This window comes from Cheilinus undulatus, linkage group 8, assembly GCF_018320785.1.
Source record: "Cheilinus undulatus linkage group 8, ASM1832078v1, whole genome shotgun sequence".
Lineage (NCBI taxonomy): Eukaryota > Metazoa > Chordata > Actinopteri > Labriformes > Labridae > Cheilinus > Cheilinus undulatus.
The window spans coordinates 37,203,281-37,222,607 of NC_054872.1; the positions used below are offsets into that span (position 1 = coordinate 37,203,281).

At 38.3% G+C, this 19,327-nt stretch overlaps 1 protein-coding gene across 2 annotated transcripts; it reads left to right on the forward strand.

Moving 5' to 3' along the window:
• Positions 1 to 18,915, forward strand: oscp1b (organic solute carrier partner 1b). Of its 2 annotated transcripts, XM_041792652.1 has the most exons (12): positions 1 to 24; positions 130 to 207; positions 367 to 500; positions 11,279 to 11,433; positions 11,753 to 11,920; positions 12,943 to 13,023; positions 13,158 to 13,261; positions 13,802 to 13,930; positions 14,358 to 14,427; positions 14,596 to 14,735; positions 14,849 to 14,912; positions 17,063 to 18,915. In XM_041792652.1, exons 4-12 carry the CDS (start codon positions 11,281 to 11,283, stop codon positions 17,180 to 17,182), a joined length of 1,029 nt encoding a protein of 342 aa, XP_041648586.1. In that variant the 5' UTR covers positions 1 to 24; positions 130 to 207; positions 367 to 500; positions 11,279 to 11,280; the 3' UTR covers positions 17,183 to 18,915. The 2 variants fall into 2 exon arrangements, with proteins under 2 accessions (XP_041648586.1, XP_041648587.1); XM_041792653.1 differs by lacking the exons at positions 1 to 24; positions 130 to 207; positions 367 to 500 and adding an exon at positions 8,900 to 9,123.
• The last annotated feature ends 412 nt before the right edge of the window (positions 18,916 to 19,327 follow it).

Genomic DNA, 19,327 nt, shown 5'->3' on the forward strand with positions numbered 1-19,327 from the left:
TCCATTGAACCTGTGTCAGTGCCAGTAAGAGGGCTGTAACCACAAACATCTGAACGTGATCAAGCTGAGACCAGAGGTGTTGAATAGTCTGAATGTCCCAAAGGACCTTTTTTTTGTTGTTTCTTACAGATATTAACCTCTGTGCTGTCTTAGTCCTGCTGCCCCACATCTGGAGAGACTGAAGACCATTTCATTACAGTGGAGCTGGTATGGAGTTAGTTTTTAATGAAAAGGAAGATGTTTATATGTGTCTCTAACTTGGAAATTATTAAAATATATATACACTAATAATAAATCTGGGTCTGTGCTATTTACATTTGCTACTTTTGCTTCTACATCATTTCAACTTTTTTTTTTCCTAAACAGTGTGAACTGGAACTTCCTACTCAGTTTTTACCGTCAATCAACAGTGTCCAGAAGATGGCCATACCAGGAATGTTACGGTTTCAGTCAAGGTGGACTGTATGGATCTGTGCTGAGGAGCAGGAGTTGAAGATTGGGTAACTGCAGCCCTCTGCACCTTCATTTTTTTTTATCTAGGTTTACACACCTTACATGAAGATAACACACCTTCTTTAAAGGACTTCACTGACCATTACTGTGATTTTATCTGCTGTACTGAAGCGTACATATAACACAGTAGGAGAGTATAGACCCACTTCCATCTTTATTTAAACTCAATGGACTATTTATATGCTATATATATATATGTACTATTTACATATATTCTTAAAAATTGTTTTTGAAATGCTACTTTAAATACGAATTATGGTGAAGTTATACAGTATGTGTAAATATTGCTGTTTTCTGTTAAAGTGTGTAATGTAATAATTTTTAAGTCAATAAATAATAGGAAACTTTTTTTTACTGTTTGTTGTAATGGGTTAAAATTTGCCACATTAAAGGTACAAATACCTTGTCACTGTGTGGTACCTTTTTAAGAACAAATTTGTACCTTTTCTTAAAGGTACATTTTTGTACCTAGATTATGGGTACAGTATATGTACCTTTGGGTACAAAATGTAAAAGTACAAATTTGTACCCCCTAAAATTGTACCCAATACTAGTACCTTTAGGGTGCTGCCACACTGACAAGCTGTTGTACCTTTAAAGGTACTGAGCACCATTTTTCTGAGTGTGTACCACATTTAAATGAAAATTTATTTTTGAAGCGTATGCCCTCGTTTTAACAGTTTCCTCCAGTCACTGTCTGCTGATGCTCTCTCACACTCATATTTTCTGATGATTATGCCAATATGTGTCGTCATCCATGAGCCCAACACACACGGATCACATGTAACATCTAGTGAAACTTGTTCAAAAGTGGGTGTTTTATTTGATCTCTGTCTCTCAAAAGAGCAGAAATATAAAATTAAAGCTACAGAATGAGGCAGGGCAGAACGATGTGTCTGGGAGAGCTGAAGGTGTGAGGCAGGGCCGGTCTTAGTCTTAGGGCAAGATAGTGATGGAACCCCTCAGCCAAGGCCTCAAGGGCTTTTTTAATCTTCCTCTTGATTTGGACTGACTTCATAGCTTTGATCACCATTTTACTGGAAGTCAGGGTGAGGACATCAGCTGTTGACTTGTCCGCTTAGCTAGCAGGCTGAAATAAGTTGAATAAGCTTGTTACATTATTTACACTTTAGTACTAGGCAGAGCTACCACTGGTGTTGCGGTACTTGAGAACAGTCTTGGTTTAAATTTTTTGGTGTTGTCTCAGACTCGAGTGCATTGTTACTCAGTCTTGTCTCAGTCTCAGACAGGCCGGTCTCAGGATTTTCCATGAAGACCAGTCAAGATCAGCACTGTTCTGCTATTCTTCAATTTCATTAATGTGATAGGAAGGAGCAGCACTTGCCAAAACAACAAAGAGCTACACCTGCAAAAACTCCAACATCAGTCCATCTTATTTCTAGTTAGAAATACCTCTGAACACTTACTTTAGGCCTCATTCACCTGACAAATCAAGATAAACATCTCATTTTCAGATATTTAGTAATTATTCCAGACTTGTCAGTGGCCTTTTAATAGAAGTTAGTTGAATAGATTTGTTTAGATTTGAGATTTTGTGTGTTGTGCTTTGACAGGGTTGCAGACACCTTGTTTTTTTTTGTCAAATTTATTTTTAAAAATCCTAAAATTAAAAAGAGAATGATCTTTAACTGTTCAACCTTGTAATTGTGTTTAAAAATGGATTTTTATGGTCTTGGCGAGGGCTGGGTATTGCCACTGGTTTCCTGAATCAATTCGATTCCGATTCTCAAGGCCCCGATTCCATTCAATTCCTGATTCGATTTGATTCAGTATCAATTCATGTAGCGATATTTTGTAATAATAGTAATTACATCACTGTTTTACCTTCATTTGGCCAATCCTGGATATGGTCTTTTTTTGTTCAGTTTACCTCTGTCTTAGTAGTGTTTAAATCCAAAATGAGACCCACAGCGCTTGTAAAAAGAAATATGCATCATGTTATCTAGCATATTATGTACATTGTATGTACCCCGCATACGGGGGTTTCACAAATCAGTCTGGGTTTGCTCCTGTTAAACGTAACATCTCAGATGATCACTGTGGTGTGTGTGAGTGGACCAGGTCTGTAGCAGCAGCAGCTTAAGCGCTCTCCACCTGTAGAGCTCCGCTGCTCACGCTGGTCTCGACCCCCAGAAGTCTTGGTCTTATCTGGTCTCAGATAGTGTGGTCTTGAGTACAACACTAGTTACCACTCTGTTTTTCATAACAGGCATCTTTGCCATATTTAAGTTTATGTCATAATCGTCAATCTATCCCCAGTTCCTTAATTTCTTTCAGAATTAAAGCAGGTTTTTTTTAATCAACTGAAGGGAATTTTTCTCCTGGAACCACACATTTGAGCTCTAGCCAAGGCAGATATTTGTTTGGGACCCCTAGCTGGCAAGTAAGGGACAACTGAGTGCTGACAAACTTTAAACAACAGCAGTGAATTAAAATGTGCAACTATTGCAATGACAGTAGAAGACCGCCCTATGGGGGCCCCTTCTGACAGCACAGTTGTTTGTAATATGGACATCATGGGCCACTGTCCTCATCCAAGTAATATGTAAAAACCTTTTGTATGGTGTAAGGTGGACATTGCATTGATGAAAATCAAAGTATATATGGACACTTTACACTGTACAGTTGTCAGTACAGTACAGAAAGTCTATTCTAAGAATTTATTCACTTTAGGTAAACACTTTTATTCAAACTGCAACAAATGTTTTTTTTTTATTATTTTATTTTTTTTATTTTATTTTTTTTATTTTTATGGGGTAACAGGATCTCCTGGAGAAAACCTTTCACAGACACAGTGGACCATGTGCCGCCCTGACAGACAGAAAGCTACCTCCTATCGACCAGGACCATGTGCCGCCCTGACAGACAGAAAGCTACCTCCTATCCAGCAGGATTTTCCATGACCCACTGTGCTGCCCAGGCCTGTTACAGCGTCTCTGAATCTGGAGGAGGGGGAGGGCAGAGTGTGGCCAGTCTCCGGAGGTCTTCCATTATCTTGTCCATCTTGTACTGGCGCCAGCATGATGGAGTGAGGGTCTTTTTGAACTCCCTCCATAATGACACGTTTTCCCCCACCTCTCTTAGTAGCCCGGGCACCTCTCTCAGCAGGGCGACGCAGTAGTACGTCTTCTCCTCCAGCTCGTCCTCCAGGCTCTCCAGCCGCTCGTTGACCGTTTCTCTGCTGGAGGCCTCCTCGTTTATTTTCTGTTCCAGCACCTGGATCCTGTCCTCCGCCTCTGATAGCTGAAGCCTGACACCCTGTAGTTGGTTTTTCAGAGTGTCAGCCCTCAACGTTTCAGCCTGCAGTTGACTGGTCTTAGATGCTGTGAGGTCTCTCCCGTACTCAATGTCTCTCTGCAGGACCTGGATGTTGCCTTGCTCAGTCTGCAGTTTGAATTCCAGGTCACGGACGTAGCTGGTCTGTACCTGCAGCTGATTGGTCAAGGACTCTATCTGCAGGGAGGTATCAGTGTCCTTTCTAGAGGCTTCTCTCTGGAGGTCCCATATATCCTTCTTGAGAGAGTCTATCTCTGCCGACAGCCTCTGTTGGACCTCCTGAGCCTCTCTCTGCAGGGAGCCAGACCTCGACACTTCATCCTTCAATCGATCATTCTGAGAAGACACAAGATCCAAGAGCTCTTGTATTTTCCCAGGATCAACTGATTCCTGCTCTGGTGCTCTGGAGGCTGGACATGAATTCTGCAGCTGCATTCTGAGGTCTTCTATCTGCCTCTCCTTGTCCTGTTGGGCCTTTTGCTGAGTCTTTATTTGATCACGCTGTAACTCCAGCTGATCCTTTAAAGCTTTTAGCTGCATGTTGCCTTGCTCAGTCTGCAGTCTGCATTCCAGGTCACGGACGTAGCTGGTCTGTACCTGCAGCTGATTGGTCAAGGACTCTATCTGCAGGGAGGTATCAGTGTCCTTTTTAGAGGCTTCTCTCTGGAGGACACGTATTTCCTTCTTGAGAGAGTCTATCTCGGCCGACAGCCTCTGTTGGACCTCCTGAGCCTCTCTCTGCAGGGAGCCAGACCTCGACACTTCATCCTTCAATCGATCACTCTTTAAAGCTTTTGGCTGCATGGCTTCTTTTTTGGAGGCCTTTTCTGGCATGGTCCTGTTCTTCTGCTTCAGGACCTGGTTCTGAGCTCTCAGGGTCCTGGTCTCCTGTTCCAAGACTTCTATCTGAGCTCTCAGGGCTTTCTCTTTGTGTGAAACCCCTGAGGCTTTGTCCTGGAGCTTTGTATTCTGAGCTTCAATGACCCCGATGAGCTCCTCTTTGGTCTTATATGGATAAAGGCCAAAGTTCACTTCAGTGAAGGATGGATTCAGGTGCTTCAGCTGTTCCTTCAGCATCCTGATCTGTTTTTCACTCTCCATCCTCCTGTTATTCTCCGCCTTCACCGCCTCGAGGAGATCATTAATCTTTTTGTCTTTTTTGTTATTCTCGCTCTCTAATTTGGCTTTTGATTCTTTCGCCTCTTCCAGCTTGGAGGACACGTCTTTTAGCTCAAGGGACACCTCTTTGAGTTTGCCGGTCCGGTCTCTGAGCTTACTCTTTAGACTCTCAATGTCCCGCATCCAAGGAGGGCGATCATGGCCCTGGAATGGTGGGCGAGGGGGTCCGTATTGTTGATGAGGGGGTCCATGGTGTGGTGGACCAGGGGGACCTCTGTACGGCCGATTAGAGGGTCTGTTATTCGGTGGGGGAGGGGGTCCACGGTTGGGATATGGTGGTCGTGGGGGTCCGTGATAAGGGTAGCGTGGAGGAGGGGGTCCCCGGTAGTGATTTTGGTACTGCCTGGGACCTCCTTCCTCACTTTGTTGGGGAGCATTTTTTTGCCCCTCAGTTCTGACTTCCTCAGCCTGGATCCGATCGCTGCTTGTCTCAGGCATTGTATCGACCATTTTTTCATCCTCCATAGACTCGGTGTTTTCACATGCCATGTCCATTAAATCCCCCCAGCTAATTAAACTAGTCTCGGTGTTTTCAAATTCCTTGTCCATTATATCCCCCCAGCTAATTGAACCAGTCGCGGTTTTTTCAGACATTTCTGTTTGAAGAGTATCCTAGAAATCAAAAAGTTTGAAGACTTCTCGCTGATCGATGATCGCTGATCTGCTCTGTAAGTCTGCAGTGTTTGAGGTTTGCCTAGTATTTATAACCTTCTAAGAGTGACACATCCAAGCCATTTGCTTTGATGATGTCACAATACGTCTAATTCCAACATTCCGGAATTCCACCATTTCCTTGGTTACCAATTTGAAATCAAATGTAAACAAACATGGCCGCCCCAGCATTAAATGCAAGGTGCAACACTAATCAACAGATCTATCGGGACAAATAAAATGACTAGTGCTGTTTTGAAATGTCAGTAAATTGTCTTTTATTCAGTTGTAACTCAGTAGTGTTTTAAAGGTGCAGTGTATAATATTTAGCCTAGTAGCATTTAGCAAAACAAGCTTGGTTAAAATGAAACAACCTTTTTAAGTAGATTGATCTAAATTAGTGTTGACATCTGATAACACATTTTTTAAATTTATGTTTTAAATTAACTCAGAGTAAGCCTTTTATTCATACATAGGGAGGGTCCCCTCCAAGGACGCTGCCATCTTGGATTTTTGCATTTTGCCTGTTTCTATGGCACCATAGAAGGAGCCAAATAACAGTTAAGCATGTATTGATTTTTAAACTACACTGGTTCTCACAGTTATCACCAGAGAAATGAGCATCACACTCCAGAAGTGACTGTTAGATGTTGATAGTCCCAATTTTACACACTGCTCCTGTGAGCCGTTGACAGTTCGGCAGGCAGATTCACTACATTCAGGAAATTGTATCCTGTGTAAACGGTCAAGAAGTATCTGAAATCCCTATGACAACTGAAACTTGACAACTTGAAAAAAATACAACCCCATTTCCAAAAAGGTTGGGGCACTGGGTGTAAAAGGAGCATTCTAGAGAGGCAGAGTCTCTCAGAAGTAATGATGGGCAACAATGACAGTGTTCAAAATTATGAACCATGTTATACCAAGAGCTGTGAGTGCGGCAACAAAGGGTCTTTTCACACCTGAAAGCCAAGATCAAGGTTCACATTTTTGGTGCATTATATATAAACTTGGCACAAAAAGTAAGAAACTCTCTCTTACGTTGATTATTTCTTGTTACATTTGTAAGGAACATGCATTTGTGGGATGAGCAGCAGAGCTGAGTATGTGGGTGAGAAGCTCAAAACAAGAGTCGGTAGCAACAGCAGAATAAGCTGTTTGGCACTGGTAGAAAAGATTTGGCAAATTTTTGGGCTCAACCCACATATAGGTCATTTCGCCAGTGAGGACATCGGCTGTTGACTTGTTAGCTTGGCTAGCAGGCTGCAAAAATGTGAAAGAGCTTGTTATATAATTAACACTTTACAGCCTAGAACTTGGCGGTGTGACTACTTTGATTTTTATTTGTTAGTGTTGGATTATTTATGATGTTACGGGGAGGAATGCTGGTAGGAGGGGGCCTGTGGAAAGTTTTGCCTAGGGCCCAGACAGACTCTAGAATCACCCCTGGCTACATGTGACAGGTCTTGTTTGTTTTTGATTCATTAAACTGCAGATTTCTTCAAGTATAAAAAGGTGAACTTATCCTTGATGATTTAAGATATCCTTGTTAAGTCACAAAATCTGAAAAAGTAAGGACTAAAAATATCTAGATAAAAAGTCAGGAATGTTGGAAAAGAAATTAATTTGTGTTTTCATTTCACATTTTCATTTAAGCATCTCACATTTAGGACTCAAACTTAGGATTCTGACTTTTAATTTCATACTTTGAGCATTTCAACTCAGAATTTTAACTTCTCATATAATATATTGAGCTTTAAGATTCATAATTCAAGTTTTTAATTGATATTTTGACCTTTTTAACCAACGATTTTTATTTTATCCTATATTTTCAACTCCAAACTTTGACTTCATAATCCCATAGTATGACCTTTTACACTCACAATTTAAAAGTTTGAATCATATTTAGAATTTTAATTTCATGATTACAAATTTTTATTTCATATTTTGACCTTCTAAACTCGTGATTTTGACTTTCTTTCTAATATATTTGTCTTTTTAAAAAAAAAATTTTTTTTTTCAATTTCATGTTTTGACCTTTTTGAACTAATAAATTTACTTTTCTCAGATTGTGAGCCTTTTTAATTTACTTTTGTAACTTTTAAATGTGAAAATCGTTCATCATCAGTCCTAAGTTTTTTTTCCATATTCTATTACCGGTGAAGCAAGTTTGACAGTTTTTGGTTACAAAGGTGACTCTGTTAGGCCCTCGGGTTAGTCCTGCATCCAGAATCTGGCCTCTGCTGTGATTAAGTTTGACACCCCTGCTTTAAGGGATTTTCCTTTCAATGAAGTTGTATATGTTTTTGCACCTGCTTTTAATGTCCCAGTGTTAGTCCTTGATATTTGTTCCATCTCATGGCTTTAGAGCCTGAAGCCTCTTTGAGAAAATAGATAATAGACAAAAAAAAAAAAAAATTGGATAACAATTGCAAAAATGGGTTAAAAGTGGCAAAAATCTGCATTTAAAGCAGTAAAGGGGTCAAAAAGTAGCACACATTGCTTATAAGTGACAAAAATCTACATTAAAGCAGTACAGGGGTCAAAAAGTAGCACACATTGCTTATAAGTGACAAAAATCTACATTAAAGCAGTACAGGGGTCAAAAAGTAGCACACATTGCTTATAAGTGACAAAAATCTACATTTAAAGCTGTACAGGAGTCAAAAAGTAGCAAAAATGGGTTAAAAGTGGCAAAAATCTGCATTTAAAGCAGTGAAAAGGGGTCAACAAGTAGCAAAAATTAGGTAAAAGTGGCAACATTTAGTTGCAAGAGGTAAAAATGGGTTAAATACATACCCCATGGGTTTTTTTTTTGTTTTTGTTTTCTTACACAAATAATATATCTTTGGTGTAGATTTAATGTGCAGTCAAAAAAATAAATCAAAAGCATACAGAATGATTTGATTACTGGACATTCATAGAAGAAGTTCAATATATTGTCCTCTTTCGTCCTGCAGAAAACACGAATGTTACTAACCTCAGCAAATCTTGAAATGCGTGAGTTTGTGGCGTAGACATTATTTATTATTAAACATTGTATTCCTGTAATCTCGTTTGGACTGGATAATTTGTGGTCTTAATTAATCTGAGAAATAAGCATTCCAGAAGAATTTTCCTCTTGGAGTTATTTTACGTTTACTTTAAGAGTAACTTCTTGTTTCGATCCCGATTTTAAGTGTCACGTCCGCCTAAAACCTTCACTTCCCTTTACGTCACAAAGCACTGCGCTCTCATTGGCTGTTGGCTTCGTGGCCTGGCAACCAGAAGAGGCTTTACCAAACATACAGACCCTGTATCAGCATTTAGCATTAAAGCTAGCTAAAATCGCTTACGTTTTTTTGGAGATAATCAGCTGCACAGACACCAGCATGTCGTCAAGAACTCTGCCTCTTCTATTCATCAACCTCGGCGGAGAAATGCTATACATCCTGGACCAGCGGCTTCGAGCTCAGAATATCCCTGCTGACAAGGCTAAAAAAGGTAGCTAGCTAGTTAGCTTAGCAGCTATCCAGATAACAACACAAATGTCACCCCGCAGAAACACGTTCCTGCAGCACTGCGAGAAATACACAATTACTTTGGTCAGTTTGTTCCGTACATGAGTTTCTGGTTTCAGTAGACGTTTAAAGTCACTCACGTTGTGGAAGCATATCTGAATCAACTGGTTGTATATCTCAAATCCACATATTTTTTGCCATATTGTAATGAGTGGGGCCATTGATAATAGTGAATTCAGTGCAAAATTCAATGAATATAAATTCAGTGTACAGTCAACTTTTGCATGCAACACGTGCTATGTCTGGAAATGTCAGTCAGAGCTTTATTTCATTTGTCCCTCTGCTTTTAATTCATAAAGTTTCCACAATATCTGGCTGGATAGAGGAGGACAGAAGGAGAGGTATAATCACAGAGATACATTGCATTGGTAGATCTTTGCTGTGCTTGAGCTTAGACTAAAGTTATATGCTGATTTAATTATTTGATAAGATAAACACCAAATGAGATCTCAAATATAAGATGCCACTGCCTTCACACCCAGGTACTTAATGCAAGTGATCCAATAACTTTAAAAGTCCAATCCTGACTATAAAATTATTTATCATTGTCTGCTTGTATGACATTACTACAATACTGCATGATTAAGAATGAGCTAATTCAGTAATTTAACACAGATATGGGTCGGTAGTAGCCATTTTGACAGACATCAGCCCATTGGGAAATGATGTGGCATGAATCAGTGTCAGCAGCCAATGTTCATCTGTTTAGTTGTTTTTGTTTAATCCTGGCATACACCTAAGCACAGATACAGAATAAAGTTTTTTTATTAGACAGAAGAAGTCACTGGAGTAATGATTTCTGATCTGTTTCATGGTAAATAGGGCAGGACAAATGGGAAAATAATGCAACTGTGATTTTTTTCTTATATTGGGATTACAATTTAGTAAGCACTTATTTTTAAATAATTTGTATGTTGTATTTAAAAAACAAACAAACAAAAAGAAAAAAATCAAGAAAATGCAGGCTGTGAAATGTCCCATGTAATAAAGAACACAGTATTAGATAAATGAACATAAACTCTTCTTTCCTGTTAGGCAGACAGGAAGGAAGGATGAAATTTGATGATGCATGAATCAATATGAATCACTTTTTTATTCATCTGCCTTAATCAAAATGTGTAAGTTGACTTATTTGTTTACTTTATAGCCTTTTTAACAACCATCATGGCAACTAAGGTTGAATTATTTTCACAAAATATCTGTGAGTTGTTCTATTGAAGGGAATTATCTTTTTTGTCATTCTCTTTTTATTAAGAATAATACTTACAAAAATGAGGAAAGTAGGATGTTTTGCAAACTATTCTGGAATAAATTGTACCTTGAATGTTTTGCCTAATTTTTAGAACAATCCATCTGCTGCAAAAAACGGTTATAAACTGATATTTTGACAATCTGAGGTTTACAGAAATTTTGCAGCCTCTGGTATTTCAAAATTGCAGTGCGACATATTGCAATGTAATATACATTTTGATTGATTTACCAGCCTTAATGGTAAAACATGAGAGAAAATGTTGGCATTGTTGTAGTCTTCAAAAAAGAGTAAGTAATATGAGGGAAAAACATCTCTATTGGCATCTTTATACATAATCTTTTGTGTCGAAGAATTTCAAGGTATATCAGATAGCTCATCTGGGGTAACCAAACTGTCTGCCTCTGCTCCAAAAGTGGTGTTACTTTTTCACAGCTCATTTATTTTCTATTTTTTGTAGTTGAATTTATGCTTTCTTACACATTGACTTTTAGCAACGTTGATCGTCTCACAGATGAGCCAATAGCAGCTTGAGCTTGAGCAAGTTTTGCAGCAGCAATTGATAGAGGTTTTCTTATTAAATCAAAAATCCCGTCTGGAGTTAAAAAGCAAATTTTTACATACCTGGCTATTGCCATGCTGTGGGGTAGGGCATATGCTGGTGCCTTTGATTGCTGCTGCTGCTGCTGCTTTGTTAGAGCTGTTGGGATGGGCTTCAAAGATCAAGTTTGGGCCAAAATGTAGATGCTTATCATCTTCTTTCTGAGCCTTTTACTTTGTAAAGTACAGTTTTATTACCTTGGTTAACTTTCTTCTGTTTCCTGACTAGTCATGAATGACATCATCACCACCATGTTCAACAAAAAGTTCCTAGAAGAGCTCTTCAAACCACAGGAGCTTTACTCGAAAAAGGCCCTGCGGACTGTGTTTGACAGGCTGGCCCACGCCTCCATAATGAGACTCAATCAAGCTAGCATGGACAAGGTATGTCTTCAGGTTTCTCTCCTGTACATCTGTGTACTGTTTTATGTCTGAAAACTAAAAAAATCCAGTTGAAAAGTGTATCCACTTGTCTGTGCACAGTAATACCAGTTTGTCTGACATCATATGTAGGGGTTAAGTATTTAAGATTTAAGAATGCTTCACATCTACATTAGATGAATGTTGACATCAGTAAATTTTTAATTCCTCATGAAAACAACATTATTGTGTGTGGCTCCCTCTGCTGTTTATGAAACAACAGTAGCAATAATTTTAAACTGATGACTATCCACTAAAATTGTGCACGTGCCCTTCTTTGCAGCTTTATGACTTGATGACCATGGCTTTCAAGTATCAAGTGCTTCTCTGTCCCCGACCAAAGGACATCCTCCTTGTCTCCTTTAACCACATGGATGCAATCAAAGACTTTGTGAAAGATACTCCCAGCATTCTTAGCCAGGTTGATGAGACATACCAACAGCTCATAGAGGTGGGACATGTGTTCAATCTTCTTACAGTTGAGCAGTGTTAATCTAAATCACGTTTGGATGATAAGGGTTTCTTGCAGTGGCCTGAAAGATGTCACAGGGATGAGTATCGAAATCCAGTACCAATATGGTATTGATACTGAGACATCTGACAGATTTCGATGCTTCATTTCAGTACCAGATCACTTTCTCTTTTAATTGTTTTTCTTTCTGAAGCAATGTCTGTGCCTGAATTTTCCAATCAAGTCAGAGTCACACTGACTGACACTTGTACACATTGTTTGTCCCTGACTGACTGCTTGAGCCTCTCTTATAGAGGAGTTATACCTTATTCCTTTTCTTATCCTGTTTTTCAACTGGCATCTTTTTAAGGTATTTCCCTGAATTGTTTATGACACCAATACAGCTATTATTCACCCACCAACTTTTAATATGCCTTTTTTCTCTTTAAAATATCCATCCAGACACTGTTAAGACACCCACACCATTTAAAAAGTATCAGTTTAGCACCAGTATTGGAAAAGCCCAAACAAGACCCAACCTGAAGCTTTGTGGTTTGTGAATTAAGGCTAAATTGATATAGGTAGAAAAAAAGGCATCTTTATTTGGTTAGAAAGTAAAAATCAAAAGAAACAGAAACCCAGTGAGCTTTGTATGCAGGATTGAGTTCTTTTTAACAAAGCTTTAATGTAGCACCACAGTGCCAAGCAGTCAGAAGCAACACAGTCTTAATCCAAAAATGTTATTTCTGTTCATGTATCAGACCCTCAGCAAAGAAAAGCTATGGGCTCCTAATATAAGCAATTTTAAGTGGCCGTGCCACTAATGTCAGGGCTGATGATAAGCAGCATTAATTGTATCGGTGTAACACAACTCTCAAACAGCAGGTTACAATCCTTTCAACAAACATGGCAAAAATATTTTTAAAAACATGATAACACTTGTATTTAGATTAAGATTGTGTTACCTTTTGATATCTTCTGTAAGGTAAATGTACTATTTCATCTAACATTTTTTCTCTTAGATGTATACGCCCTTATCTAATGGAGAATTCCAGCTGATCAGACAAACTCTCCTTATCTTCTTCCAAGATATGCATATAAGAGTAAGTCCATTATTTTGGAAATTTGAATCTTATGAATGCATATAAATGTTTGACATGATAATGTCTTTTGCATATTGTGTTTCATTTTCCTCACAAGCCTCTCTTCACTTTGTCTCTCTCCACTTTTCTGCCAGGTTTCTATTTTCCTCAAGGACAAAGTGCAAAACTCCAACGGACGCTTTGTGCTTCCCATCAGCGGTCCTGTGCCATATGGAACACAAGTACCTGGTTTGATAAGGTACCACTGCTTTTAATCCACACTAAATGATCAGTGGAATTTGCTGAGGCTGATGTTAAATAAGTGGCTTGAACAACAAAATATTTCTTTGTTTCTTTTGATGCTTTTTAAGGTTTATCTTTGTGTCTCACATTTGTTGGTTGATCTCACCCAGACACTTTAATCTTAAGTTAAGTAGGCCTTTTAAAAGCTAATTGCATTACAGAGGTTACTTGGCACAAGTATTTACATTCTAATTTTAGATAGGTGGTATTTGGGTCTGATTCAATTACCTAGGGACTGTTCGTGTTCACTGAAACATTTAATATGTCAAAAGCACGTTTATAGAAAAACTCAACACTTTTAAAGTACCATAGACAAAAAATGCTTTCCTTTGGAGGAGTTAATTCAGTGCAAAGGGAAGAAAATAGAAGAGAACTGCTGTGCAATGAAAATGTATTAAAAGCATGTGTAACTCATATATTGCTTATTATACTACATGTTTTATATATAATTTTACAATGTTACTATAATATATATTTGTGTATGTGATTATTTTAGGATGTTTAGCTGTTCTGGCGAAGAGATGGGCAGGCTGCAGTTCACCAATGGAGGAAGTTACATGGCTGCTCTTCGGGAGGGTTCTTTTGAGCTCTTTGGAGACAGAGTCACAAAACTTGGCACAAACATGTAAGACACTGAAAAGTACAACATCTGAACTTAAATATTACTTTGTTACAAACACCAGGGTGTTTTAGCACTTACATTGGCATTGAAAGGGTTTAAGTTCTAAAAAAATATCATTATTTGATATTTATGACCAGGTCGGATCTGGATTGAATATTTATGTTCAGTATTTTTATTGCCATTTAAGTGTGGTATCCAGTTTTTGGTCATTAACACCCAATTTATTGAAATCTTAAAATTCAAGTTATTAGAAGCTTAAAGTTGAAGATATAATTTTGTGTAAAATCAAAGTTGTTGCTCATTATTTAACATATACATATAACATACAATATCATATTCAAGGCTGTGTCAATCCAATTTGCCTGTTGCATATGAAAATTATTTTGTGTGTATTTTTGCAGCAATAACTCATTCTGTCTTATTTATTCAGGTACAGCGTTAGCCGGCCTGTGGAAACCCACATGTCAGGAACATCTAAAAATTCTGCTCAGCACACAAAGGTAAAGCAGCTTCACAATCATAGCATTTTGATGACTGGTTCTGACACACTTTGACTCTTCCCTAGCAACAACAAGTAAAGAATCATATCTGCAACTACGTAGAACATCATATCCGTAGTAGCAACTTTTGAACAAAGGTGGCAAAAATAAAACACTATGTGTCAACAGGTCAACACTGCCCCCAACCCTCTGGCCAAAGAGGAACTGAATTTATTGGCCAGGTTAATGGGAGGATTAGAAGTTCAGAAAGCAGGAAATTCAGACAGCGGCTTCAGAGTAAACCTCTTTGCCACGGATGAAGAAGAACAGTAAGTCTGATCAATCTTATGTGCACTGTCAAACTGCTACTTTATCCTGTGTAAATAAAAATCAAACAGGTCTATCACGTGATTTCTTATGTTGTGATTCTTTTTAATCACAGGGAGGCATTAATGTCAAGACCAGATGAGCTTTCATATGGAGTCATAAACATCCAAGCCACAAAGGTAAAGGCAAAGTTAACTGTCTTAAAAATGTCTTTCAGCAGAGCAGGGGGGTAAAATAGTTACACAGAAATGATATTTTATGGTTTAATACAGGACATCACAGCACTCAGGACTCAAAAAACACTTTTAATTGAAGCAGGATGTTCTGAATTTGTGTGATGAAACCATATTATTTTCATCTAAGGGTATAGCAGACTACAGAGGAAGTGTACTGATAATGAATTGATTTCTCTAGATGAGTGATGTTATTATTTAAAAAGCAGATTCTATCATGAGAAATGGTGTTTATGGTTTAGTTTCATTTGCTTTATGCTTTAAGCTTGTTTTCAAATATGTCCTCTAAAACTACAGGACACTAGTTCCCAGCAACATTGATTTTTATTTTGAACTTGCTCTTAACTATTGTTCACACTACAAGGAAATATGTTCATGGCTATAAGGATAAAATATTTATTTCTGAGCTTTTGTGGCATGTGGTACAAGTAACACAACATCAGTACCTATCTCAGAGCCAGCTGAGCTTAGGAGCCATCATTATGGACAACCATGCAGATTTTTGTGCAGCTGGAAGATTTTTATCTTTATCTACAAACCCCAGTTCAAAAAAGTGTAAGTGAGTGTAAATGTGAATGAAAACAAGGCACTGGGGTTTGCAAACCTTTTTGCAACTTATATTCAATTGAATAGAGCACAAAGACCATATTTAATGTTCAAACTGTTAAATGTTCTGGAAATGATGCCTGCACAATGTTCCAAAAAACTAGGGACAGGAGCATGATTACTGCTTTGTTACAACATCTTTTCTTGAAACAGCACTGCCTGTTCCTTCCTTCCTTACTTATTGTTAGATGTATATCTTAAATTAAAATATTTCAAGTTTCTATTGTCATATTTTGCCCTTCAAAAAGGCGCCTTACGTTTTCAAAGGGAGACAGGTCTGGACTGCGTGCAGGTCAATCTAGAACCCCCACTCTTTTACTGTGAAGCCATACTATTGTAACTCGTGCAATAATTGGGGACGTGGAAGCATATGTTGCTCCAAAACCTGTATGTACCATGGGCACTAGTACACCCCCACACAATCACAGATGCTGGCTTTTTAAATTTTGCATTGACAACAGTCAGCACGAAGGATGTGTCTTTTGCTTTACATGTTAAGAGTATTACCTTCAATTTGTTGATGCCAAAACTAAATGGCAGTGGTTTCCCAAAGTGTTCCCAAGCCCACGCTGTAATATCATCACAAATTGATGCCAGTTTTTAAAGCAGTGCCACCTGAGGGGTTGAAGGCCACGGGCTTTCATTGGGGAATTTTGGCTTTGCCCCTTGTGCAGAGATTTATCCAGATTATGTGAATTTTTTGATGACATTATGAACTGTAGATGGTGAAATCTCTAAATTCCTTGCAATTGCATGTTGAGGAATATTGTCGTTGTTGGGCTATTTGCCCATGTAGTTTCTCACAAAGCTGAAAACCTTGCACCGTCATTGATTGTGAACGACTGCGCCTTAGGAGTGCTTCTTTCATGCCTAATCATGGTACTATCACCTGTTGCCAATTAGCCTGCGTACCTGTGTCAGAAAATTGTGGAATGATCCAGGTGTTTATTTTTTAGCATTCCACGGCTGTCCATCTTTTCTTGCCCAGTGCCAACTAGAACATATTGCAGGCATCAAATGCATAGTATGTGTATCTTTTAAAACATGATGATGCTTATCTGTTTGGACATTCAGTATCTTGTCTGTTTGCTGTTTTCTGAATATTATACATATACAAATGTAAATTCTCAACTGAATATATTTTAATTTTTGGGAAAATCACTGTTTGTTTTTTTATAAGTATTTTACACAGTGTCCCAGCATTTTTTGGAATTGGTGTTCGTAAGTAAAGGTCAAAGAAGTTCTTGCAGTCTGCACTGTCACAGTCTGTTAGCCTCATTACTAGTAGGTTTCCTTTACCCTTGAAAAGTACCCCCATGATTGGACTTAAGGCCAAATATCCTCCATCTCAGTGAAGGACTTAAGGTTTCAGTCAATGATCTGACATGTGAGGCTTTGACAGTCTAATAGGATTTACTGAAATGAGGTGTCAGTCCTTGTTGATAACCACTCACTGCCACTGACAATTGGTGGATAACATTTTCTTTCAGGACCAGCAGGCCAATGCAGAGCTGGTCAAGATCATGGGAGAGTTCACCGAGTCTGGAGATCAATCTCCCTGTTCTAGCAGCAAAGGAGATGACCTTCTTGCCATGATGGATGGCCTGTGACACCATCAACCTGACAGAGACGTCCAGAGGGGATAGGGCACAATACATCGTCATCAGTCTGTTCTGCTGTAGACCAGTCTGCTGTCTGTACCTGCAAATACACTGCAGCAACCACACATGCAGAGAAAACTCTGTTTAGGGTTTTTTAAAAATGCAGATGTGAGCAGGTGTTTTCACTGGTTGTCAAACAACCAACTACAAACTGCTAGTTTTCATAGTCAGCTATAAGAATGTTGTGAGCCAGCTTTAACCTCAATACACTGTAATGTTATGTAAGCTGTAAACTTAATTTCAGAGCATCAGAACACACTGTAGACCTTTATTACTTTGTTAAACATGGAAAAGAGGTAATAGCAAAACATCAGTTTAGACCAGTGGCTTTCAAACTTTGTACCAGATTTACCAACTAATTTCTATCTGTAGTCCCAGGGCAGGTAAATAACAAATACAAATGTAAAATACAAAACCAAACAATCATCTACACACCTCATGTAGGCCAATATTTACTGCCATTATAGTGCAATATTAACAGCCGCTATAGGCCAATATTTACAGCAGATATAGGCCAGTGTTTTTAGAAGATATGGCCAATATTTACAGCCAATATAGGCATATATTTAGAGCTGATGTCAACCAATATTTACTGCAATTATAGGACAATATTTACAACTGATAGGCCAATGTTTACAGCAGATATGGCTGATATTTACAGCTGATATAGGCCAATATTTACTGCCATTATAGGGCAATATTTACACTTGATATAGGCTGATGTTTCCAGCAGATATGGCTGATATTTCCGTACAATATAAGCCAATATTTACGACTGGTACAGGCCAAAGTTTACTGCCAGCTGATGAAGGACTATATTTACAGCCAATAATGGCAGCTGAGGCCACTACACAGAGCCGATATAGGCCAATATTGACAGCAAATACTGGCTGATATTTATTGAAGATATATTGGATGTAAATATCAGTAGATATTTTCATATCTGTTTTAACTGATTATTAACTATTTAAGCTAATATCTGCTGGTACTGATAATGTGCAGATTATTTTGGACGTTCCTAATCTCTAGTTGTAAAGCTGTTGTGCTGATGTTTTACAATTTCCCACTGCGTACCTAATCTTGCCTCAAGGCACACCAGTGTGCCTCGCCACACCATTTGAAAACCACTGGTTTAGACAGTGTATAAATATTCCATCTTTTAAATCCAAGTCCGACTCCATTTTGTTATTTCACGTCATTTCTTAGATTTTACAGCACAACATGGGTTTTTTGTTCCTTATTTTTTTAATCAAACCGTATGAAAAGGTAAGTTTGTTGCTTCCTATTTCTTCTAATAAACTGGTAGATAAAGGATTATATGAAGGAGTCAGAGAAAACCAAGTGCTCTTTAAAATGTGATTCAGATTTCCTCAAATCTCTATTTTGGTAAGAAGCATCCTCGTCTTGCATCACTACCTTGTAGCAGTATGACTAACAAGGTGTGAGACATTTTCACTACCTTGAAATGTGTCTGAGTGATGGTCCAGAAATGTTCTCATTGATGAGTTTATTGTTGAAAATAGTTTAGCAATATAAAGAATATCTAATATGTAAATATGTTTATTGCACACTTTATTTGAATGCATCTGTGTTTACCTCTATCTTTTTTGTGTAGATACATGCATATTTCTTCAGTTGTTACATTGTTGAATGTGCAAAAGAGAATTTTTAATAAATAGCCCCGGGAGGAAACATATTTTTGTGGATTATTGTTTGAAAAGATTCATTGGCTTGTGTACTGATGCAATCATGTGTTAATGATGGCATGAGCTCTGAAACAGTGTTGTTGTAGTTCAGAGTATGTAACAGCAGGGGGAGCTGTCAGTCCTTTGTAAACATGATCTGTATGGGGTCAAACCAAGCTGACAACCACATGTTATAATACATTCATTCTATCTTGCAGAGGAAATGCACATGCAGCTTAAAGAGGAAATCGTAACAAATCAGCTTGGCTTGAGTGGGTTCCTTTTGCTGAATCATTGAACAGTTTGTTACTGATTAATTTACCAATATATCTGAACCCAGACCAGAATATTAAGACCATTTTCTTTCATTGAATCCACACGTATTTGAACAAAATCTTGCAATAATGAT